At 42.0% G+C, this 25,912-nt stretch overlaps 1 protein-coding gene across 1 annotated transcript in view; it reads left to right on the top strand.

The window, feature by feature from the left end:
• The window catches only part of LOC111153440 (catenin delta 2), a 1,010,962-nt gene that overhangs the window by 782,648 nt on the left and 202,402 nt on the right, over window positions 1-25,912 (top strand). Inside the window, exon 11 of the mRNA XM_022512459.1 lies at window positions 5,542-5,755. Coding sequence (XP_022368167.1) covers window positions 5,542-5,755 — 214 coding nt within the window. The remainder of the gene's footprint in view (window positions 1-5,541; window positions 5,756-25,912) is intronic.

The following is a 25,912-nucleotide window of genomic DNA, read 5'->3' as shown; positions in this document are numbered from 1 at the left end:
ATTGGTAAATACATTTTATTCTAAATAAATGCAGGTAATGGTAAGAGTGACAAGTTCTCCAAGTAGCAAGGGCCCATTTTTTGTGCAACAGGTGATATTGCATTACCTGCATTTTTCTTGTATTTAACTGCCCATCCGTTTGTTTCCTGATTTAAAAGGCTTGTATATATTCTGCCTCATCATGAAAAGACAAGGAAGAAAACCCCTGCATCTTACTCTTGAATGATTTTTAGATACTTTTCGTTCCAGAGTTTAAATTGTGAAAACAGGGGGTTCCTGTATGGCAAGGGTGTGGAGGCCACTTTCACTATCCCCCGATACGAACTGGGTGAGCTTCAGTGATGCACTGTGCCCACGCATCCCAGGCTTCATCCCCAAGAGACTGTCTGTGTCAGGTTGAAGAATGCTCTCTCTCTAAATGACCTGAAAGGACAGGCAGAAGGGCATCGTTTTTGCTTTGTTTGATTGGTTGATCTTTTTATTTCTCCTGCTGTGGGTTCATCAGCTTCCATCTTCCTTACTTCTAGGAGGCCACTCTCTCAATCTAGGTACCTGAAGTTCACAGCAAGGCATACAAATAAGCGTGAGCTGCTCACTTAGGAGCAGCTGACTGAAGTGGACCATCGATCAAGGATCATTCAGTTGATGAATTTATGGTTGTCTACTCCAGTTATGTATGAAAAGCCTCTCCGGGCATTCCTCGAGTCTATCCAGTTCAGAAAAGTAGCAGATAGGAAATTTGTTCATTCCAGATCTAATTCAAGCCATTGCTTTGCCTATGTATATTTCAACATTGCTGGTTTTTATTCAGTCATTGGTATTAATGTAAGCAAATCCGAATTGCAAGTCAGTTTTTTTAAAAGATTTTATTTATTTATTTGATAAAGACATAGTGAGAGAGAGAACAGAAGCAGAGGGAGTGGGAAAGGGAGAAGCAGGCTTCCCATCGAGCAGGGAGCCCGATGTGGGGCTCGATCCCAGGACACTGGGATCATGACCTGAGCTGACGCCTAATGACTGAGCCACCCAGGCGCCCACACAAGTCAGTTTTAAAAGAGAAGGAAACACAATGAAATACCACTGTGAACTATTAGAATGGCCAAAAACAAAAAAACAAACAAACAAACAAACAAAAAAAACCTAGCAAACCTAAATGCTGACAAAGATGTAAAGCAACAAGAACTTTCATTAATTTCTGGTAGGAATGCAGAATGGTACAACTACTGTGGAAGACTGGCAGTTTTTTTAAAAAACTAAACATACTCTAACTATACAATTCAGCAATTGTGCTCCTTGATATTGACAAAAAGGATTTGAAAACTTAGGTCTATACAAAAACATGCAAATGATTATGTATAGCAGCTTTATTCACGATTGCCAAAACTTGGAAGCAACCATGCTGTCCTTTAATGGATTAATGGATATATAAAGTGCACTACATCCACACCAAGGAATATCATTCAATGCTAAAAAGAAATGAGCCATCGGGCCATGAAAAGACATGAGGAAATCTTAAATACGTAGTACTCGGTTAAACTCTGTAAAGGGTAGATACTACGTGATTCCTACTCTGTGATATTCTGGAGAAGGCAAACCATGGCAGAAAAACATCAACAGTGGTTTCCAGGGGTTAGGGGAAGGAAGGGATGACTAGGAGGGCACAGAGCATTTCAGGGCAGTGTAATTGTTCTGTATGATACTATAATGCTGGATACGTGCCATTATATGTTTTTCAAGACCCAGAGAATGCACAACTTGGAGAGTGAAGTCCACTGGAGACTGTGGACTTGGAATGATTATGACGTGTCATCATTTGTAACCAATGTACCACTCAGTACATGTGATAATGAGGGAGGCTGTGTATGGGTGGGGACAAGTGGAATATGGAAACTCTCTGTACTTTTTGCACAGTTTTGCTGTGAATGTAAAACTGCTCTAAAAATAATGTCTATTTTAAAGTAGTAAAAATAACAGGGAGAAGGAAACTAACATTACAACCAACCACACTATTCTTCCATTCGTCTGATAAATATTTACTAACTTACTACCATTCGCAGATGTTCTTCTTCTTGTGCGTGCATTTTATTTGATTTTACATATATTAGATCTGATATTATATGACATTGGATTAGCATTGTTTTAATAAATATTAAACGTCAACTTTTGAAGCACTTTGCATGAAGATGATGAGGAGAAAAAGGGGAACTCGCCTGGAATGATAGCGTGTGGGCTAGACCACAGGCCCTACCAGCTGGGTGTGGAGTGCCTAATGGGGAGCATAAATGGAAAAGAGATCACTGGCCAGTTAGTGAGAGTAAAGGTGTCATTTCAAAGAAAAGAGTTTCCCCTGATCATTTTTCAAAGAGAAGTTGTACCTCATTAATGTTTAACATAGGTTTCTTTGGAGTCTTCTAAGAGTTTAGGGTTGGTTATAAGAAGAGACAAGAAGAAGTGGGAGCAGGGAGAAGTTAATGGGAGGCATGGTCCAGGAGAAAAGCAAAGCAGTGGGGAGGCACAGAGGACAGCATCCAGACCCACCCACAGCAACCCACAGCGCCTGGAAGTCCTGCCATGGATAGAGACCCTGCAACGGACCTGAGAGTCCACCTGTCGCCTTCCTCCCTGATCCTTTTAGGATGGCAGGGGCAGCAGGAGGTGGCAGGACCAGCGGCCTGACCATCACATTTCATGTCTATGAACTCAGTTTTCGCTCAAGTTTGGCTTTAGGCTTCCTAAATTCTTAGATAAAATTCAACCAAGAAAACTATAGTTATATATATATGAAAATATATATATATATGGTCCAGTGATGCCCCCCAAAATAAGCTTATCATCTTAGTTGTGTTTCTCTAAATAGATTAAAATAAAACTCAAGATTTCATTATAATTTTAGATGTATGACATTAACTAGGATCACACAGCAAACACTGTGTGTTTGGTTCACATTGTACCATTAAGAATTGATACTGTGTTTGTTTTGAATTCATTTTTCTTTTAATGCTTGAAATAATATTTTAATAGCTTAATGCATTAAGTCATGTATAATGGGAAAATTAGTTATAAACTGGGGATACTAATTGTAGTATACAATATAGCTAAATATATAGATACAGATAAGATAGATTGATTGACTTACTACACCATCTGCTTTTAATATATAACCAATCAGTGAACTGAAAAATGGCTTCTTTGCCTCTTTTTTTTTTTAAGGTTTTATTTATTTATTTGACAGACAGAGATCACAAGCAGGCAGAGAGGCAGGCAGAGAGAGAGAGGAGGAAGCAGGCTCCCTGCTGAGCAGAGAGCCTGATGTGGGGCTCGATTCCGGGAACCTGAGATCATGACCTGAGCTGAAGGCAGAGGCTTAACCCACTGAGCCACCCAGGCGCCCCTCTTTTTTAATGGCTTCATCATCATGGAGATCATTAAACCCAAATATTTTTAAGTAAAGCATACACATGTAAATACACACGCAGAGAGAAAACAACACTCGTAGTTTAAACTTCTGTACAAGTAGAACATCCTTTCTGAAGTATTACCCTAGTGTGGGTGTGGTTACAACCTAGATACATGTATGGGACACATGTATAATGACTACAAACTGCATCCCTCTTGAGTGGGTGCCAAGCAAACACTGGTGAAACTCTACATTGGGGAAAAGTTGTTTTCTGCTTCTTTCTCCCTTTTTTTTAATGGACCCAGTAACACCCGTAGCCACTTTCCCTGCATGCACTCACCACCACAGGCTGTGCAGACACCTCACAAAGCTAACGTCCTCCTCCACAGCCCTGTCCTCCTGTCCTGCTGTCTGTCCTTCCCTCTTCCATCCCTGGTCCTTCCCACGGGATGTGAGATACATGAAATGCCATATTCATGTTCTCCAAATCAGGGACTCAGCCCAGGAATTCTGTGAGAGCTTCAGCTTTCTCTCTTTCATTTTGGGGGTGGATGAAAGTCAGTCCTACAAGCAGATTCTGAATTCTTAGATGGCCCACATCACATGGATGATGCAGGCTCCCGTTTTATCTGGAGGCTGGTGTGGGAAGTGCTGCAGTAGCCACCTGGAGACGGTCCTAGCCATTTGCAAAAGGGGGTGGTGCTCCTGAAAAGAGAGAGATCACTTGATTTTGAAAAGCCAAGTTCCAACGAATCTTAGAAACATCACTGTCACTGGTAAAAGAGTCTCCCTCTCCATTCACTCAACAAATTTTTGTTCAACATCTACTATGGGATTGGCACTGCTCTTGGGATTGGGATAGAGATCTGGGCATGAACAAAAACAGACTTGCCCTCCAAGAACACATGTTCTAGCCCACAGTCAATGACAATGAACGTAATAAGGAAATTAGGGCAGGGATACGATGGATATGGGATATGATAAATTCTCTAACAGATTAAGGTAAAACAAGAATGCCGGCCTGGGATGAGGGTCTGGCTCAGGATTCAGTTTCAAATAGTGTGGTTGGAGTAACTTCACAGAGAAAGTCACATTTTTGCACCTTTGAAAGGGTGGGGATGTAGCCATGTGTCCAGCACATCTGTGAGATGAATGAGTTTTCTGTGATAAGAAAACTAAGTAGGGGAAGTGCCACACTATAACCATTTGCAATAAACCATATTTTTTTTTTTTACAAACCATAATTTTTCAATCCCTGAAGGACATGGAAGTTAAAAAAATGAAGACGCTATTACTGAATGAATCATGTTATTTTTTTTCCATATAAATGAGAAATGTTCAAATACAGCTTTGCTAATGAAAGCTCCATGAAATGGTCAGTATGGTAATAGCTCATTGGTTTTCCATTTTAATTTAAAAATTGGTCTAAACATTAAAGGACAGCAAAGAGAAGACTTATCTAGAGACATATTGCAAGGTGGGTTTTTTTTTTTCCTTTGCTTATTTTGAAAAATCAAAACTATTTTGGGTAAAAGGAACATCAAAATTTAATGTGATTTTTTGGTATTAAGCAGATACCTGAGTTAAGCATAACATGCGTTGGTCTTAGTGGTCTGTCATTGTGACTTTCTTATCTTCCTGGGCTTCTTAGATGAAAATCCTTGTGTTGGTTCTTCCAGTTTCTCATCAGCTTCTGGTTTCTTTAAAATGTTGGGAGAATGTTCTGATTAAGCATAATTTTAACGTGCTGTACTTCAGTCCCACAGCCCTTTAAGACAGTGGTTAAATTTAATAAGTCTCAGGAGCGAGAAGCTTCTCTTGCTCCTCCGTCTGCCTCATGCCATGAATATGGGCCATATTTAATAGAGAGAAATGTCCAAGACCTCCCTTTTGAGTGAAAATCACCTTTTCAAAATCTGTGACTTGAAAGGAGGTATGTTTGAAATGTTATCAGTAGGATATGAAAACATGTGAAGGCAATCAAATCTAAGGAGAACACTGGTTGGTTTTCTTTTTTCCTTTGTGTGCTCTAAGTCAGTTCAGTGACATTAATTGTAGCCATGGCTCCGTACGAAAAACCTGTTTGGGTCTAAATGGTGCAAGCTTCCTCTCTAAGGCCAAAGTTGTTTCCTGTGCTCTTGCAGATAAGGAGACAAGGAGGCATCCAGCTCCTGGTGGACCTGCTGGACCATCGGATGACAGAAGTCCACCGTAGTGCCTGCGGAGCCTTGAGAAACTTGGTGTATGGGAAGGCCAACGATGATAACAAAATTGCCCTCAAAAACTGCGGTGGCATCCCAGCGCTGGTGAGGTTACTCCGCAAGACCACCGACCTGGAGATCCGGGAGCTGGTCACAGGTTAGAGTCCTTATTAACAGCACACCTGCCTCCCAAGATAAAGCCTCCATGATCCAACATGGTAGCAAACATGCTGACCAAGGATGGTGGTTGCAGGGCTTCCCGGGGGGGTTGATACCATGGGCAGTCCCAATACGCATGAGCTGAACGAGAGAATAAAAGGATATCTGATCTAACACCTATGGATTGACCAAGTGGGATCGTTAGAATGCAGCCAACATAACCCTTCTAAAATTCTATGACCTGGTTTCAGTTTTGTCACTTGATTTAGAAGTAGCCCAGCACTGTACAACACCCACAGGTGATCATGAAAATGGCATTAAATAAGAATTAATAAAAGGATAAGATATGTGAGTTGTTATTAGTAAGGTGTATTTTCTGGTTTATAATGTGATTAAGAATGAGATCTCATCATACTTAACAGCTAATTTCTTGAAAAACATATTTATGCCTACTAGAAGTCCCTAGGTTATAGGATTACGTATTACATACATATTACATGTTACATACACATTACATATGGAATTTCTCTCACATACATGTATATATTTATGTATTATATATGTACATACATATTATGTTCATATACTATATTTGCATATATGTTTATAGTCGATATTTATATATTTACATGGAATTTTTCCAATGTGAACATGACAGCAAGCCTTTCTGTGAACACAGAACTCTTGAGTGTTGTAAAGTAGAGATCACTAGCACCTCAGAACGCCTTGAGGATTTGATGAATGAGAACTGTGAAGCATTAAGCAATACCTTTCCTGGCATATGTATGAACATTGGAATAACGTGTAAACATTAGCTTTCACTCTTGTCCCTAACCTTCAAAATGTGCACTTTTACTTGCTAGAGTGCTAGCAATGTGAGTGGCCTCAGTAAGGGCTTTCAGAGTACTCTTCTCGATTATCTACATTGTCGTTTTAGGTGTCATTTGGTTTTTTGTTCATCAACGTTCCCCTTTAAGTGTTTGGCAAATGGATTGCAAGACTGATTCTCAAAAAAGGATCTCTTAATTTGTCACAATGCCACTGGTCTTCTGTCTTGATTCCGTAACTTTCTTGAAGCTATGCTTATGAGATACACGGGATCTTGTTATTTTTTAGGAAAACACATTACTCAAGCTGAGAGTCATAAATATTTGTTCAGGCTGAGATGAAATCTCCCAGGTGCAGTCTGTTTTCTTAAATTTCCACCCTTTAAGATTATTGTCCCATCTCTTTCCCACTCTTAGCTAAATTAGAACTAGACCCCAATTACTTTCCTTTTGCTTTCTTTTTTGCATTTCTCTAAGTGGAGAATTGTCTTTGTAGAAAAAAAAAATTAGCTGTTAAAGTTACAGTGTTAATAAAGTGATGTTTCATACCAAACTAATATGGATCCGTTAAGGTAAAACTATTGTTATGTACATATTATGATTATAGGATAGTTTGGGGGGTGACGTAAATAATTGAAAGTATATGCTACCATTAGGGTTAGGAGACCCCATCCCTACTTTCCGATTGAGAGAAAGGCCTCCATGTGTGTGATGGAAAACATACTCCGTGGTGTTTCTGTGCGTGAAGGCCTTGTCAGTGGGTGCCTGAGGCCCACAGAACTAGAGGAACACCGTCTCCCAAGCACATCTGGCTATGCGGAAGATGGAGTACTTGACATACAGACAGAGTACACGTGCCCTTTCTCCTGCTCCTTTGGGGAAGAACGAAGGTTCCTACCCATTGTCGCGTGATGACCCAGTGCTTTTGTGTCAGCATGTGCCAGTGGCCAAGACTCATTGCACGTCCCCTCCTGACTTCTGTCAGGCTCGATCCAAGCCACTGGGCTGACTGGTTCCAGGGCGGCAGTCGCTGCTACTTCAGCAGATGTTTTATGCCATTCCAGAGGCACGGTCTTACTGTGCGCGGCTGCTCTCCAGGCATGAAGTTTAAGTTTTTCAAAGACACAAGTTGTTAAAACATTTCAGTGGGTTGAAGCTCACGGTTTCTGGAGTTGCCGTGGTGGGCACTATTGAAACATGATAAGCACCTTAGCCGAGCTTCTGCTCTAGAAAAGGAAATCAGAACCCACCACGTGCTAGTCCATAGCAATAAAGCCTTCGTAACTCCTGTGCTGGCAGAAATCTGAGGGTGCCTGGAAACCGGTTCTGCTAACTTCTGGGTAGACGTGGCATGAATGATGCAGATCGAGCCAAGGCTGACTGCACGCTGCCTGAGCAAAAGTAAAATGAGGCAAATGAATTCACCTCAAAGAGCCTTAGAGGGTCATGTTCACCTTCAGCACCAGCCCAGCCCTCCTCTGCCCGAGTGAGCTATGAAAGCCTGGATTCTGATGGCTCCGGGGGAGCTTTGGGAATCCAGCATTTTAGTACAGCTAACTGATTTAACCTCGAGGACATCAAATCCCCCATTTGTCTTATCTGTCATTCTCTTTCTACTCCTCCTCTGAGACTCTTGTCTCCCCCCAAGTCTGGTAAATGCTTTGCCACGCTAAGCTCACACTGTCCATTCATCCTTCATTTTTCATGTGCTTTGGACTTTCTGCGGGTGTCCAGTGTGTGCTCATCCGTGGACATCTGCACGGGCAGCGCTGACGTCCAGGGGCCCCACACGATGCTTCCACCAGAGCCCAGGGGGATGCTCCGTGGCGCTGTTTGGAATTGCCCCACCCATGCCTTGCTGGTGGCTAAATGTGAGAAGGGCTGTTGCTGACACACGTGTCTACATTTTAGAAACTTAATTAGATGAGCACTGAGGCTCATGATGGCTCTGGAGGATGGAGCCGTAAGAGTAAAAAGCCTCTCTTCACTGCTGTTGTCACTTAGTCACAGGGACACTTCTCAAAGCCTTTTCAGAATTAGGTTAGATATGCATGCATGAATTAATAAAGCAGTGATTTAAGTGAAACAACTATCCCCTTTACTTCCATTGTAATTCTGCAGCAGACCTAATAGAGAGTCCACCAAGGACTAAGCACTCAGTACGTGACAGAACCCCTCAGTACAAGGGAGCTTACACTCCTACCTTCTCCACCCTGAATACCAGCAAATGCATGAAAATCAATGTGTGTTAAAAATCTATATATATATAGGGGAAGGGAGGGTGAAGTACCCTTTGAATTCCTCTTTTAGATATTTACAAACTACGATGTCTTATAAACAGATATCAAAAAGAACAATGTTAGTGATTTTTAAAAAATAATAAAGCATGTTTCTAAATGAGATTTTAGATTAGACCTAGGCTGTATAACCAGATGGATGTAGAACCAAATTATAAACAATAAAAGACTAAAAGAAAGAAATGTTCCTGCAGAGCTTTAAATTATTTACTGAGGGGGCACCTGGGTGGCTCAGTCAGTTAAGTGGCTGCCTTCGGCTCAGGTCATGATCCCAGAATCCTGGGATCGAGCCCCACATTGCGCTCCCTGCTCAGCAGGGAGCCTACTTCTGTCTCTCCCTCTGCCTGCTGCTCCTCCTGCTTGTGTTCTCTGTCAAAAAAATAAATAAAATCTTTAAAAAAAAATTATTTACTGAGTATGCCTTGGCAAACTGTTTGAACTATAATAAAATGTAGAAATTTAGCTCTTTACATGCATTTACATTCTACACATAAGCACACACACTTAAAAAAAATCTGCCTGTTTGCACGCAGTATCTATTCACAGCAGAATGTATTTTGCTTCTGCCCGGTAGGCCTTGCAATAAATAATGTTCTTCCTGTGCAATAATTACTATGAGATGATGATCAGAATTTTATTTAAATCCAGTTGAAACTATTATATGCTAGCCATTACTCGAAACATCCTAAGCAAATAAACTTTGGTTACAAATGCTGCATGTCCTTTGGGCTTGACTAATATAATTTTTCTCTCTCTAAATATGGAAATAATCAACCTAAATTTTGAAGTGCCCAACTAAAAATTTCAGAATGCTTTACAAATCATAATAAACCACTTTTTATTAAACTATAAAACTTAATAAGTAACTTTTATTTCTGTTGAAAGCAAGGGTCCTTAAGAGTTCTTATTCTCCAAGAGCAGAGTATATTCTTGCATTTTGTACATCAAATGTCCTTTTAATTAAAGAGATAGGCCTCAGTTTAACTATTTTACTTACTAGCATTAGGTCAGTTAATTTAATTTCCAGTCTAAGTTGAATTACATGCCCCCCAAATTCATATATTTAAGCCCTAATCCATAGCCCCTCAAAATGTGACTCAGATGTAATAAGTGAAGTTAGGGTACTAAAGTAGGGTGGGCTCTTAATCTGATATAGCTGGTGTCCTTACAAAAAGAAGAAATTTTAGACCAGCTACACACAGGGAGAAAGACATGTGAACATGAAGGCACAGATGGGGTAATGTTTCCTTGAGGCAAAGAAGGCCACAGCTAGCCTGAAAACACCAGAAGCCAGGAAAGAGGCAAGAAGCAAATTCTCCTCACAGTCTTGGAAGGAACAAATCCAGGTGTCGTCTTGATCTTTGACTTCTAGCGTCCAGAACTGTGATAGTAAGTTTCTGTTGTTTTGGACATGCAATCGATGATACTTTGTTATGGCAACCCTAGGAAACTAATATATACCCAGATCCAAAGGTCCTTCATCTTTTTCCAGATGTGTGCAGACACATTTGTTGGTCAAGGAAATAAAGCAGTGCAGATAAGTGTAAAACCATGAGGGCTTAATAGTTGGCCTAGAGATCAGTTGGCCTGATTTCTTAATGCATCTTTTTTAAAGTATTTACTTGTGAAGGATTGGAAGTGGGAAAGATGATAATTAAATGCATTTTCATATTTTCAATCAAAGTAATGGCTGTATATGGTCAAAAGGTGAAATCGGGGGCCCCGGGTGGCCAGTTGGTTAAGGGCCTGCCTTCAACTCAGGTCATGATCCCGGGGTCCTGAGATCGAGCCCTGCATCAGGCTCTCCGCTCAGCAGGGAGGCTGTTCTCCCTCTCCCTCTGCTCCTCCCCCTGCCTATGCTCTCTCTCTCCCTCTCTGTCAAATAAATAGATAAAATCTTAAAAAAAAAAAAGATGAAATTGTATAAATATGCTTATAAGAAAACAATAGTCCCCTGCTTCATCTGTCCTCTGGTATTAGGCACTCCCAGTCCCTCAGAAGCTTTCAGCCTCAATTTTTGCTTTGTTTTTTAGTTTTCTCATAGTTACTCCGTGTCTTTAAATACTATGCTTATTTCACTCTATGTAAATCAATTATCATGGGCTTTTCTTACTGACTTTCCACTGTGATGGAGAAGGATTTTTCACATATTCACCACTCATGCCTTCTCCTTTCCAAAATGGTGGGATTGTTATCTTTAGCTCCTCTGCAAATGCATCATACATCAAAGTTAAGCTTCTGTCCTTTGTATCTAATAAAGACATTATCTTATCACCCATTTTATAAGATAAGAATATTAGTGTTCTACGTCTTCACCCTTCTTCACAACCTCTGTCATCATACTTGACTTCTACATTGTCAAGTTTGAATATATTTGCAATCTATTCTATAACCATAGTTGGTCTTCCAAGGTTTTCTATAGCTCAATTCAAAAGTTGAAAGTCAGAGAGTAGCTTTTGCTTTATCATGGAAGAACAGACCCATGTGGTACCCAGCCATCACATTTCTTTCCCAGTGGGTCCAACGTGATGATTCTTGTCAAAGGAGTCATTTCTAGGATCATATCTTACAGATCCTTCATCGTCTACAATGCCTACCAACTCAACTTTGTCTGTGATTTTGGTCATCAGTTCCCTGGTTTTCCAAAAATCTCAGGAGCAGAATCCTTTATTTTGGGGGTAGAATTTGATGATTGCAACTGTTGCATTGCTTTCCAGAGTTGGGACATCTGTCTCCTAGATTCCAGGCCCTCCTCTCTCTTGGTTTATTCTCCTGTAAGTTTCACATATTAAGTAATTGACTAAAGTGCTTAGGAGATGAAATTCTGAGTATGTCAGTATTAAATCCTCATACATGATTGATATTTATTAGATATGACTGGATAGAAATTATTTTTCTGAGGACTATTTTCTATAACTTAATTTTATCCCTGATGTATAAAAGTCTGTGATGAGATATCTAGGTTTGTGCTTTTTAAAAATTTCCTGGAATTGGATATTTCCATTTTAAAAAGTCATAACCTTCACTGCCAGAAAACTATCATTTTTTTTAATTCATTGATTTTCTCTATCCTTTCTTTTTAGAATTGTTGATAGGCAGATTTTGAACCTCTTGGACTTCAACTCTCATATCTTCATATATGATTTGGAGCCCTTTGTCTTTTTACCATGAGAGATTTCTCCAGCATCCAAAATTTCTCTCAATCTATCAATGAGGTTTTTTGTTTTTTTTTTGCAGGGATCTAGGGAGATATTACTATTATTAATATTAATAGATCATTATTTTAATTCTAAGAACTCTCTTTTGTGTTATTTTTTATAACCTCTATTCTTATTTTATGAATGTACACTATTCTTGCATTTCTCTAAGGATATTATTTAGAACCAAGGTTTGTTTTCCATTTATCATAAATCATCTCACCTTTCTCAGGTGTCATTTCTTTCTGTTTGTTTTTACAGGAGTCTTTCTCATTAATTTTGCATGCTTTAAATGTGGAGAGACCCTCAGTTCTGTTCTTTTTTTTATGAAAGAAGTTTTTGCTTCAGTGAAGGTTTATACACAGTGTAATTTCAAGCAGTTGAAACATTGCTATTCCCATATGCTTCTACATATAAGTTTACAAAACCATATATTTTTAAGGAACAATACTACTTGAGTGATGGTATATACTCAGTGAACTTTCAAATTGTAGAAACAGCCCAAGTGCCCACCAACTGATGAATGGAGAAAGAAGATGTGGTATACACACACACACACACACACACACACACACACACACAATAGAGTGTATACACACACACAATGGAATATCAGTGATAAAAAAGGATGAAATCTCTGCTTATTTTTAAAACAGAGTAGAGAGTTTGAGCTCTGTGCACATCAATGAAACTTATTAACTGTAAGCTTGGCTTCAGGTGAGCAGGTAGGTATGAGCTATTGTAATGGGGAGCCCTTCAAGTATCTTCATGAGGAGGAGGGCTTTTCTCTTAGGCTCAGATATCCACAATATCATTTCTGTTCTCCCTAGTGTGGACAGTCTCTTTGGAGAATAGTCTTCTGGGTTGTTTATATGTCTGGCCTATAGGGAGGGGCCAGTCATTTTCTGGCTGCCTATGTTCTTTCCACCTGGGTAGGAGTGGATAATGAGTGGGCAGGGCATTCTCCATGCACAGGCAGGAGTGGAGAATGAGAGGGTGGGCAACTGCTTCCTTTCAATCAATCACCCTTTGGTAGTCCCCCTTCTCATTTCTACATCCCCTATCCCTGTCTTCTCCAAGGAAGAATCTCCTTTAGGTTCCATTAAGACAGTCAGCCACCTCCTTGGATCACTGGGATGGAGTCCCCTCTGTGTTTATCCTGGGCTGTGCTGCCTTCCACTACCACTTCACCAGCCAGCTCACCTCCATCTGTTTTACATATTACAGAAATACAATATCTCATCTGCTGGATTGCTCCTTCCATTCTCTTCTTTGTTCCATAATGTTCCTATTAATAATCTCTTCCCTGCATGAATTCTGAACAGTCTCGCAGATACCACAAAGTGTCAATATTATTAAGCATGGCCTCTATTACTGACTAGAAGCCAAGTTGGAGGCATTCCTTTAGGTCTGTTAGCCAAGTGAGTTCACTGTTTCGAAAGGAGTCTAGGGTGTAACGTTGACTAAACACCCTTCATGGAAAGAGACCCTGGAAGAGAGGGGAAGCATTTTCCCTACTGGCATCTTTCAGTCTGTTTTCCATTATCCCTTTTGCTGTGACCACCTACAGGCGTGGCTCATCTCTGCAAAGCAGGAGGTAAGCATTTTGTCAAAGGAGCATCTCCTCTACCTTCCGGAGCTTTTTGGAGATCACCTGGGACTCCTAGTGGGTGTTTCATATATTATATTAAGAGGTGCTGAAATGGGTCAGGATAGCACACCATTTAAATCAAATTCAGGGCCACTGTGTTCCCAAAGTATAAAATTAAATCCCAGATTTATTTTATATCCCAAATAATGTCCAGCCATGTTGACCATCATAGCATATCAAAGGTTCTGCTGTAAGATTAAACAGCATCACAGAGATAAAACTGAATAGAGACATTTTCAATAATGAAATGTCAACAATGTCGAGATGCCTCAAAGGTTAATACAAACCCCACCAAATATTGAATTCCCAAAGAGAAATTAAAAATCAAAGTTTCAACCCACTTTATGTTGAAGTCCAAAAACTTCAAAGGGATTAAAGCCTACAAATCAATGTCTTGCCCTTGTGTGTTAAAGTTCAAAGTCCACACTTCTTAAGTTAACTCAAGTATGAAAATCATCCTCCCCAGCTTTTCTCTTCTGCACAGCCTCCGCCAGAAGTTTCTCTGTCCTTCTTCCCTCTTTAGGTAGCCTAGGATTACCTCATGCTGGAATTGTTGAGGTACTTTCCAGGCCTCAACAGAAACATTGCTTCAGTGTCAACTGCTACCCATCTAACTGTCCAGGGGTGTGAACCCTGGTCCATGCCCATCACCATAGAAAAGAAGCCATTTTAAGCCCTAAGAGCAATTATCCCAGACACAGATGTGTACCCCAAGGCCATGACAGCCACTCACTGAAGTCTGCTGTGGTCATGTATTTCTGCTACAACATATTTTTAAAAATCTAGTCATGTAAAACAGTGCAAGTTTATTACCTTCCAGTTCTGGAGGTTAGAAGTCCAACATAAGTCCCACTGGGCTAAAATTAGGATGTCAACACAGCTGTTTTCCTTTCTGGAGACTGTAGGGTATGGTCCTTGCCTCTTCCAGCTAATAGAGCTGCCCACATTCCTTGACTGGAGACCCACTTCCACTGTCTTCAAAGGTGGCAGCATTACATCTCTATTTCCATAGGTACATTTCCCTCTGACTTAACACCAGGAGCCGTTCTCTGCTTTTAAGGGCCTCTGTGATTAGGTGGGCCCATCTGGATAATCCAGAAGAATCTTTAAGATAATCCACCCATCTTAAATTAATCACATCTTCAGTAAAAGGTCACATACTCACAGGTTCTGGACATTAAGACATGGACATTTTTAGAGGACCATTATTCTGCCAACCATTGTATTGGAGGGAAGATGAGTAATTAGAGATGTTTTTGGATTTAATCAGTTAGGAGGGGTCAGTCCGGTGGTGCCTGGCTTCCAGAATCCACCGTTGGTGAACTTAAAATGAATGAGGAGATAAAATCCCAGCAAAAGGTTAATTTTGTTACTATGTATTTACCAGTTGAAGGGAAGATGAATCCACCCATGGAATTGGAAACATTGCTGCCATCTTGCAACATTTAGTTCCTGGCAGTGGAAGCAATCCCATGACTAGGCATCTCAGTGGGGCTCTGACTAGAAAAGCATGAGCAGTATAGGTGGTTGGGTAAAAGAGATGACTTATCAAGCTGAGACCTAGTACCATGGTAGGAGCTGATAAAGTAGTCCAAGGAAGCCTTCACCTTCCTTGAGCGGGAAGTTGACATAGGCCAGGAGGCAGAGATCAGGAAGACAAGCTGGATAGGAAGCAGGGGAGAGCAAGGACCAGCAGGCACCCATGAGGACAGACAGGTGCTCTCTTGTGCCTCTCATTGCTGCATATTGGCTGCATGAGAGACACACAGAAGCTGGCTCCACAGAGTTCCACATGCTCCTGGCCCAGAATGTGGGGGAAGCTGTTTAAGAAGTGGGGGGAGTTGACCACTCTGTGGCTGCCATTGTCCCACCCGGAGAAGGTGAGGCAGCCAACTGATCCATGACAGTTCCCCAGCCTGTGGTAGGGCCTGGTGCCCTGGACCTACAGCTGTTAGAATCCAGCGCCTGCTGCTTCCATAGCGCTTGCCACATGGCCTGCAGATTTCTCCTGTGAACATCCTTATCCCAGAAACCAGGAAGAGAATTCAGGAAGGTGTAGCTCCACCTCAGCTAGGGTGACACACTACAGACCCCCACACTGGCTCTTACTGCAGTGACTTCTTTCCCTCAACAAACCTGCAGAGTGGCCCTCAATAGCAGCTGGGGCATCTAGGAGCACATCTGCTCTGTGCCACTCCAGTCTCCCTGCTTGTCCACGTTCCAGGCCCCAGGATCAGATCTTCCGTCAGCCCTTTCTGCCGCTTCCACTGGAGGTGCTTCTGTGCTCAATTTCCCTCTGTTGCTCTGCTACAAGTTTCGGGGAAGCTCAGTTGAGCTTCCGCCTGCTGGCCCTGCTTCTGCATTTGCACTCTGTTGTTTTGTCTTTTTGGTTTTTTTGGTTTTTGGTTTTTGGGTTTTTTTTTGTTTTGTTTTTTGGGTTGTTTTGTTTTGTTTTGTTTTGTCTTCAGGAGAGCAGTGTTTGATGGCACTGAGTCCTGCCTTCCTTTACTTTTCCTTTGCTTCCAAACCTGAACGCATTGCTCTGGCAGCAACACACCTTTCCAACTTTCTCTAGATTCCAGAGTAGGAGTTGTCAAACTTTTCCTGTGAAAGGCCGGATGATAACTATTTTAGCTTGCAAGCTATAGGGTCTCTGCTACAACCACTTGATTCTACCTATATTGGGTGAAAACAGCTATAGACTGTACATAAAAAATTGGTCATAGCTAGGTCTCAATAAAACTCTGTATAAAAGCAAAAGCTAGCTCTCAGGCCATAGTTTATAGAACCCTCTCCTGTGCCCTCTTCCACACCAAGTTCTGAACAAAAATGAAGAGGAAAGCCACATTATCAACTCATTACTCTTGGAAGTCAGGTTGGAGGCCAGGCTGTAGGCCTGTTGGCCAAGTGGGTTGGCTAATACTGAAGCCCAGGATTAGGTAGAGGTGCCCACCACCAGCAGCAGCTGGGTCAAGGAAGGCTTCCTCTTCCTCTACCAGCCTTGCAGGACACATTCCCATGGAGACCGTGGGAACCAGAGTTTCCTCTGGCCACTCATTCCCAAGAGGAGGAAGGACAGACAGAACTGAGCCAAAGCCATGCTCTGCAAGTCCCTCCTCCTTGCAGGGTAAGAATGAGTGAATATGCTCCACGAATAGTGCTCCACCCACAGTCTGGAAACAGCAGGCCTGGGGAAGCGGCATTCAGCAGCGCCCCACTGAAGGGAAGAAGAGACAGTTGTCCGTGGTTGGTCTGCCTCTTGACCCCAACTCAATTCCTAACCAGCTCCCTATCACACATTCTTTGCAGAGATGTCTGCTCTTGTCTCCTCTAAATGGTCATTTTAACCATTATAAGGTTTTCTCTCTATAGCAGGTAGCCCAGTTATATCCAAAAGCAAATGGGAAGACTTAAAACCCTACACAGAGTACCACTTCTATTCCTCATTTCCTCCCCAGCCAGGCCAAGTCTAATCAAATTAGAAAATTTACACCATTGACTTCCCACCCACACCATTCTTAATTCCAGAGTTTAAAACCACTCTGGAGGCTTTAAGTCTAATTCATTCATCAAACAAATGTTTGTTGAGCATCTACTGCATGGCAGCGAGGTTAGGTGCTTGGGCTACAGATGATTGGTGAATACCCAGGTAATCTGTAGCCATAGACCATAGCCATACCATAGGGTATGGCACTCTTCTTGATGGCCAGGATGCTGGTGCCTGTGTTCCAGGGAGCCAGGTGGAGGAAGGGAGAAAGAAAGGGCATGTTTGGGAGGGTCCTGCATTTCATGGAAAGAGGTGGACTGTATCGAAACTTTGAGTGTAGTTTTAATATCTATTAACAGAACCCTTGTGGAATGGTAGGGCTTATGTTATGAGGGACAACACAGACAATAAACCTATAATTTCAGGGAGTGGCAAGTACTAGGATGAAAAATGGAGCAGGTTATGGGGATGAGAAAGTGACTTAGAATGAATCTCAGAGGCACCTGGGTGGCTCAGTCAGTTGAGTGTCTGACTCTTGATTTCAGCTTGGGTCAGGGTCTCAGAGCCCTGGGATCGAACCCAGTGTAGGATACCAGCAGATGTTTACAGAGCTGATGTGTTACATTATTTCCTCTTTTGATGTTCTCATTGCTCCCCAGGGTGCCTAATCTGAAAATCAAGATATTCTCTGCATTCCTGTATTTCAAGAAGGGATAAGCAAATAATCCTGAATACTCACTCATTGTGCTAGGTGCCCTAGATCCATTCGCCCAGGCGACCCGTGAGGCGGGATTTAACTTGCTCTTGCTCTCCGTGTCACAGCTGAAATGCAGTACCTTCCCTAGTCCTCTGTTCCCAAAACCCGTTCACTTTATACCAATGATTTCCCAACTCCCCCAATCAAATAAAGATTTCTGGACCCCAAATCTCTAAGATAATATCCCAGGAATCCATATATTTAACAAGCCCCTCTGGCAGTTGTCATGATCATGCCTGTTGGAGGAACATCGCTTTCTGCTCTCTCCAAGCCAACAATTAACCCCCTGGAGCAGCAGAGTGGCGGGGGGTGGGGAAGCGCAGATATGTTTAGAGAGAGATGTCACTCTCACTTGTTGATGACAGTAGCCAGATTATCCCAAGAAAACATCTGGCTCTTGTGTCACTTCTGCAGAGTAGAATGAATTCGAGGTTACTGCTTACTTCCGTGTACTTGCTTGCTCATGGGAGAGAGAGAAAGAGAAGCGACTTCTAACAAAATAGCAGTAGTGGCCTGTGACAGTCCCCTGCCTTGCCGCCCACTAAGCAGCAGTTACTGATGATGCTGTGGACTGGGGCGGGGCTTGCAACTCTCCTCTCTCCTTCCCTGCAAAAGCCACTGGGGTTTCACTAGAACCTCTGCCCACTCATCGCCACACATGCTGTCTGGCATGCTGCCTGGCACGCTGCCAAGGTAAATCCTGGATGTTCCCCGACCCCGAGTCTGCCTTCATCACCCACCTCTGCTATCACGGGTGCCGATGGTGTGAAACGTACCTGGGCTTCCCTACAATTAAGTTTCAGAGCCTGCCCAAACGTTGTAGAGGTTCAAAGGCAAGTATTGCCAGGGGTGTTTTGTTTTGTTCTGTTTATTTGCCCGGATGGAAATGTACAGCACATCTGACTTGTTAGGTCTGACAATGCAGAACTGATTTGTGGCTCTACTTTGCGACTCACGAGTTACAAGTTAATTAGAAACACTTTTCCCTAATTATATTTGAGAGTTTGCTCTATTTGCTCTACAATTTGCTCTACAATTATCACAAAAATTACATTAACTAGTGTTAATGAACAAAACATGGAAATCCCCACTGGATCCTGGAGGAAAGGGGAGAATTAAAGAATGCGTGCGTCCCCTGCCCAACACCGGGCTGCCTTTTCAACAGATGTTTTTATTTGTTATTCCCAGTGAAGTGTTCCACATAACCTCCTGGTTGTCCCTTAGAGGATGAAACTCAGCCTGCCGGGGGAGAAGGTGCCATCTTGCTCTGCGTGTGCTCACCTATGTTCCCTTAGGGACTCCGTCTCCCAGTGGGCTGCCCATCGTGACCCAGGGCGTTTTTGCCTTCCCAGAAAGCTGGGCGCCATCCTGACGGTACCCTCCCAAGGGAGGGCTCAGAAGAAGAATCTCTATGAAATGATTTCCGAGCTCAGGGACCCGCACCATAGAAACAGACACCAGAGAAAGAAGAAAGTTGCCCTGAGGAGCCGGCCTCCCTGTCCATCTCTGTTCTTTCCTGTGTTCGCCAGTATATGTCCAAGCAACACTGCATGGAGAGTGGAGGGGAGGTAATAAAACAGAGAAATGATGTCTCCATAAGCTCCTTCCCCAAGGAGTTGTCAGTCAAGTATGAGAGAGGCTACACATGGATAGCTGTCCTACAAAGTAAGCCCTGAGAAAGGGCCAGGAGAGCTTAAAGGAGGAAAGAGAACTCTCAGTCAAGGAAATCAAGAAAGGAAGAAAGGCTTAACGAAGAAATTAATATTTATAGTGGGTTTTAAAGATGGACATTGAGTTTGGCTTTCAGATAATGATAGCAGGAAAATAAAATATATTACAGAATCGCTCCTCGTTTTGTAAGAATGAGTTCAGTTGTGTCACCCCTGTGCATGTGTGAGGAAGCATATGCAGTCTTGCCCACATGCTCCCGCACAAAGTAGGCGCCTTCTGCATATCTGCTGTTGCTAACCTTCCTTGAACGCTGCCAGCTTCAGACAGTTCTGGTCTCTCTCCATCCCTATTTGCCTTTTAATCTAATACCCTTGACGAAGCCAAGCGCCTTTTTGGAGAAAGCAGTCATGGGGCCGATGCTTTATAATTATCTGCACAACTTGATTTGCTTCACACAACTCTTACGAGAGATAGTCCCAGGGTGACACGCTATTTTTTTTTTCTTTTCAGCATAACAGTATTCATTGTTTTTGCACCACACCCAGTGCTCCATGCAGTCCGTGCCCTCTCTAGTACCCACCACCTGGTTCCCCCAACCTCCCACCCCCCGCCCTTTCAAAACCCTCAGATTGTTTTTCAGAGTCCATAGTCTTTCATGGTTCACCTCCCCTTCCAATTTCCCTCAGCTCCCTTCTCCTCTCCATCTCCCCTTGTCCTCCATGCTATTTGTTATGCTCCACAAATAAGTGAAACCATATGATAATTGACTCTCTCTGCTTGACTTATTTCACTCAGCATAATCTCTTTTAGTCCCGTCCATGTTGCTACAAAAGTTGGGTATTCATCCTTTCTGAGGGAAGCATAATACTCCATAGTGTATATGGACCACATCTTCCTTAAAAGGAAAATGGGGTCACACGCTATTAATTTACCATAATGAACCAGAATGAACTTACTGTACAAATGACAGTTGTCCAACTTCAAAGTTTGGGAATTTTTTCAACTAATTTTAAAAACGTAGAAACTTAAGCAAGCGGTATTCAGCACTCCACATACAGCAGTTCCTTAACAAACACATTTAGTACTTAAAATAATGATACACGTCGGCTCAAAGTGCCCCTCACTGGACATTCCATTTGGCTTTCATGCCTGTTGGATCGTGTGTGTGTGAGTGTGTGTGTGTGTGTGTGAGAGAGAGAGAAAATGGATTTTAATTCATAAACTCAATTCCATTTTCAAATGTCATACCTGCTCTGTTCACAAATATACCTGCTGAAGCCTATCTTTGCAGTTATTTAATTAAAAAATAGCCATGGACTCAAGTCTGGATTCCAGATCTATTTAATACTTAACCACACTTGACATTCATTTAATATCAGCGCAAAGAGTCTACTTCCGTTCCTCACATTTTATGTTGAGATTTTTCTTTTTTAGATTAAAAGACATTGTCTTCCATATTTTCTTCTTCCCTCAAAATTCGCTCTCTCAAAAGTTAGTGAGAGACAGTTAAATGCTCAGAAATCTAAGACTGGGAAATGGTGATTACAAAGCAGTCAGAAATCACTTTTAGTAATAAAAAGAAGCCTTCAGTATTAACTGTAGGGGCTTTTGTTTTTAGTTTTGTTTGTTTTTTAAGTGATTTTTTTAGGCTGGATGGAGCAAATGTCTATTTTTTTCAGTTCTGTTATTTTTTAAATTGAAGTACCAATTAACATACAGTGTTATATTAGGTTCACGTGTGTAATACGTGACTCCCCATTTCTATGCTTTACTCAGGCTCGTCAGAATAAGTGTTTTCTGATCCCGTCACCTGTTTCACCCCTCCCCCCCCCACCTCCCCTCTGACAACCACCCATTTGTTCTCTGTATTTAAGAGTCTGTATTTTGTGTCTTTTTTTCTTTGTGTCGTTTGTTAAATCGCACATATGAGTGAAATCATATTGTATTTGGCTTTATCTGGCCTGTTTCACTGAGTGTTATACCCTCTACGTCCATCCCTGTTGCTGCAAATGGCAAGAGTTCATTCTTTTTACGGCTGAGTAATATATTCCAGTGTGTATGTTGTGTGTGTGTGTGTGAGACATGGATGGACACTTGGGTTGCTTCCCTATCTTGGTTATTGTGAATAATGAATGATACAGTAAACATAGGGGTGCATGTATCTTTTTGAATTAGGGTTTTCATATTCATTGGGTAAACAGCTAGTAGTGGAATTACTGGATAGTATGGTAATTCTATTTTCAATTTTTTAAGGAACCTCCATGCTGTTTTCCATAGTGGCTGCACCAGCTTGCATTCCCACCGACAGTGCAAGAGTGTCCCCCTTTCTCTGCATCCTTGCCAACATCTGTTGTTTCTTGTCTTTTTGATTCTAGCCATCCTGACATGTGTGAGGTAATATTTCATTATGGTTTTGATTTGTATTTCCCTAAGGATTAATGATGTTGAAAATCTTTTTATTTGTCTGTTGACCATCTGCATGTCTTCTTGGGAAAAATATTCATTCAGGGCCATGGCCCATTTTTAAATCAGATTATTTATTTTTGGGGGTGTTGAGTTGTATAAGCTTTTTATATGTTTTGGATATTAACCCCTCATCAGATATACCATCTGCAAATACCTTGTCCCGTTCAGTAGGTTTCCTTATTGTTTTGTTGATGGCTTCCTCTGCTGTGCAAAAGCTTTTTATTTAGTGTTTTGTTTTGGTTTTTTGCTTTTGTTTCCCATGCCTGAGGAGACTCCTATCTAGAAAAACATTCCTATGGCCAAAGTCAGAGAAATTACTGCCTCTGTTTTCTTCTAGGAGTTTTATGGTTTTAGTTTCTAATCCACCCTGATTTTATGTGTATGGTTTAAGAAAGTGGTCCTATTTCATTCTTTTGCATTTGTTGAAGAGTCTGTCTTTTCCCCACTATATATTCTTGCCTCCTTTTTCATAGATTAGTTGATCATATAAGCCTGGCTTTATTTCTCTCTATTCTGTCCCATTCATCTGGGTCTGTTTTTGTTCCAGCTTCATCGTTTTGATCACCTTGGCTTTGTATGTAGTGTATCCTGAAATCTACTATTGAGATACCTTCCACTTTGTTCTTCTTTCTCAAGACTGCCTTGGTTTTTCAGGAACTTTTGTGCTTTCATACACATTTTAGGATCATTGGTTCTAGTTCTTTGAAAAATGCACTTGTTCCTTTCACAGGGATTGCATTAAATCTGTAGATTGCTTGGGATAGTATAGACATTTTAACAGTATTGATTCTTCCAACCCATGAGCATGGAATATCTTTCCACTTGTTTGTGTCATCTTCAATTTTGTTCATCAATGTTTTATAGCTTTTGGAGTACAGGTCTTTGACCACTTTGGTTAAGTTTATTCCTAGGTATTTTATTCTTTTTGGTGCAATTGTACATGGAATTGTTTTCTTAATTTCTCTTTCTGTTACTTCATTATTAGTGTATAGAAATGCAAGAGATTTCTATATATTAATTTTGTATTCTGTGACTTGACCAAATTCATTTATCAGTTCTAGTCGGTTTTTGATGGAGTCTTCAGGGTTTTCTATATATGGTATTATGTCATCTACAAATAGTGAAAGTTTTACTTCTTCTTTACCAATCCAGGTACATTTTTCCTCTTTTTCTAATTTGATTGCTACAGCTAGGACTTCCAGTACTATGTTAAATAAAAGCGGTGAGAGTGGACATCCTTGTCTTATTCCTGATCTTAGAGGAAAAGCTCTTGATTTTTCACCATTGAGTATGATGTTAGCTGTAGGGTCTTCATAGATGGCCTTCACTATGTTGAGTATGTTCTCTGTCAACCTCCTTTACTGAGAGTTTTTATCATGAAGGGTGTTTACTCTGACAGATGCTTTTTCTGCATCTGTTGAGATGATATGCAGTTTTTGTCCTTTCTCCTGTTGACGTGATGTATCACGTTGATTGATTTGTGATTATTGAACTACCCTTGCATCCCTGGAATAAATCCCACTTGATCGTGATAAATTATTTCTTTTAATATAATGTTGGATTCAGTTTGCTAATATTTGGTTGAGGATTTTGGCATCTTTTTAAGTGATTTTACAGTCTGGATGGAGCAGATGTTTAATTTTATATGAGTTCCAAGCTTGCTCACAACAATGAAAGAAAAGAGACTTAAAAAAAGAGAGAAGAAAACAAAATGCATTTGCTTTACTTTGGCAGTGGAGTCTCAACTTGGGGGTATCTTTCTCAGAAAGGGTATGTGTAGAAGCTTTTCTCTTTGCTTATGACCCTGGAGGTGTTTTCGGATACATGTAATCACATTTAACACCCATCACATGTAACTGTCATTAAGAACATTCATAGGCAGGACAGTGTTAATTTGCTTTACCTTCCATGCCACTTTCCATAGACTTCTTAATGTTTTGTTAAATTAACAGGAAGTAGAAATTTGTATTTAACACACAGTTGTGGTTATGGGACGAACATGGATCATTTAGGATTTTCAAGCAGTTTATCAATTTAATAATTTTCTGCAAAACTGCCCTTGCTATTAACTTAGCTATTGGAGTGTGCAAACACAGATGTGAAATTTTATTGTCATGTATAAACTTCACATTGAGCCCAACTAAGTATTTATAACTTGAACCCAGTGAAAATGGGATTGCAAAGGAAGAAATGATCACGTGACCCCAGGATGGGAATTCTCCCACAAGCAAGCAAGTCTGATTAAGGAAGCACACCGTCAGTGAAAGGAAAAGAATTCCTCTCTACAGTTTGCTGATGAACCTCCACCAGGGTCTTATTAAAAGTCCCTTAACCTCCAAGGAGTCCTCTCAGCATCTCTAGGTAGCTCTGCTAAATGTAACACTCTCTGAGTTGCTATGGAAACAGCTATATCTATGCAAATTACTTTTTAAGAAATCATTAGGCCACCAAAAGTCTGCCTGATGTGTGAAATTTGCAAGGACTCCGGCCCACAGCTACCCTTGGCATTGTCTCTCCTCTCCGAACTCTCCCCAGCTTCTTTGGCCATTGCTTGTTTTCTACAAATACCACTGAATCCTTGCGAGACATCACCAGCTGTAAGAGCTGAGGGGTGGTGAGTGGAGGGCTATCCCTTCCTGTCACGGTTTTGAGGGTTGTGGGTTGTGGAGGAATCAAATTTCCTGGACACAGATGGGGGAAATAAAGAGACTGCAGGTAAATCTATTTAAATGCCAGCTGTCTCCCAACCACTTTCCTCCTCCAGTAAATAAAAGAGAGCGGCGCACACATGCAGGCATTCCCGTGGAACGCACGTGTGCCCAAACATTCTCTGGCACGCCGGTGGGCTTATACGTGCACAACAGGCACGTAGCCCCTGGGTTTGGCACACACGTCCATTCCTCACACAGTCTCGTCTGCCGCCCTCCCGGGCACAGTTCTGAGTTAGAATGCTGCTGTCCCCAGCTGTCCCCAGCTTCCTTCGGTGTATCTCCTTGATACCCTGACTTGGCAGGAACCTGCACTGTGCTCCAGCTGGGTTTTGCAGCTTTCCCTGCTGGTCACCCTGCGCTGCTCCCCTGAGCATGGCCCGTCCTGCTCTGCTGGTTGTCACAGCGTCACCTGTGGCTCACTGGGCAGAGTGCCGCCACAAGCGTCTGCCTTGAGCCCCCAGGAGGCTAGAGCTAGGAGGCGGTGTGTGACGCAGACAAGGAGCATGGCCCCGCTGCCCTTTGCATTATGGGTTGTTCTGGAATCCCTCAACAGCACTTCTTACACCCCAGGCATTACAAAAAGAGCCTTTTCCTCTTTACCTCTGTGCCTTTCTATGTCATTGGGCTGGAGACAGATCAAGTAGCAGCTCCCATCCAGGTCCCGAGTCCATATTTCCCATCACTGTGCTGTGCTCACGGGACCCGGTTTTCACTCAAACCAGCTCTCTCCTGGAGGGCTTCCCCACCCCACCTGTCAATCACTGCCTAGCTCTCCCGATCTGCCCAGATAAGTCCAGATCCCCACAGTGCACAGGGCTCGAGCCCTTCCCCAGGACCCGGGGCCCGCATCCTTCCAGCCTCTGCCAGCCCCAGACCTCCGGGCTGCCCGGAGTCCTCAGTCCTGTCTGAACTCAGCCGTGAAGCAGGGATCAGCTCAGATTCCAGCCAGCGGTGCTGCCCAAGCTGAGCTCTCAGGTAAAGACGGAGTGGGGACTAGAGCCTCGGAAATCAGCCCACCTGCTTGTGGGCACTGTGATGCAGACACTACAATACAGGAGATGCATGAGCATCATTTATGGTTCAAGATGTAA

This window comes from Enhydra lutris, unplaced genomic scaffold, assembly GCF_002288905.1.
Source record: "Enhydra lutris kenyoni isolate GAN:26980312 unplaced genomic scaffold, ASM228890v2 scaffoldscaffold32, whole genome shotgun sequence".
NCBI classification, from domain to species: Eukaryota; Metazoa; Chordata; class Mammalia; order Carnivora; family Mustelidae; genus Enhydra; species Enhydra lutris.
Note: the sequence above shows the minus strand (reverse complement) of the source record. Positions and strands in the feature narration are given on the sequence as shown.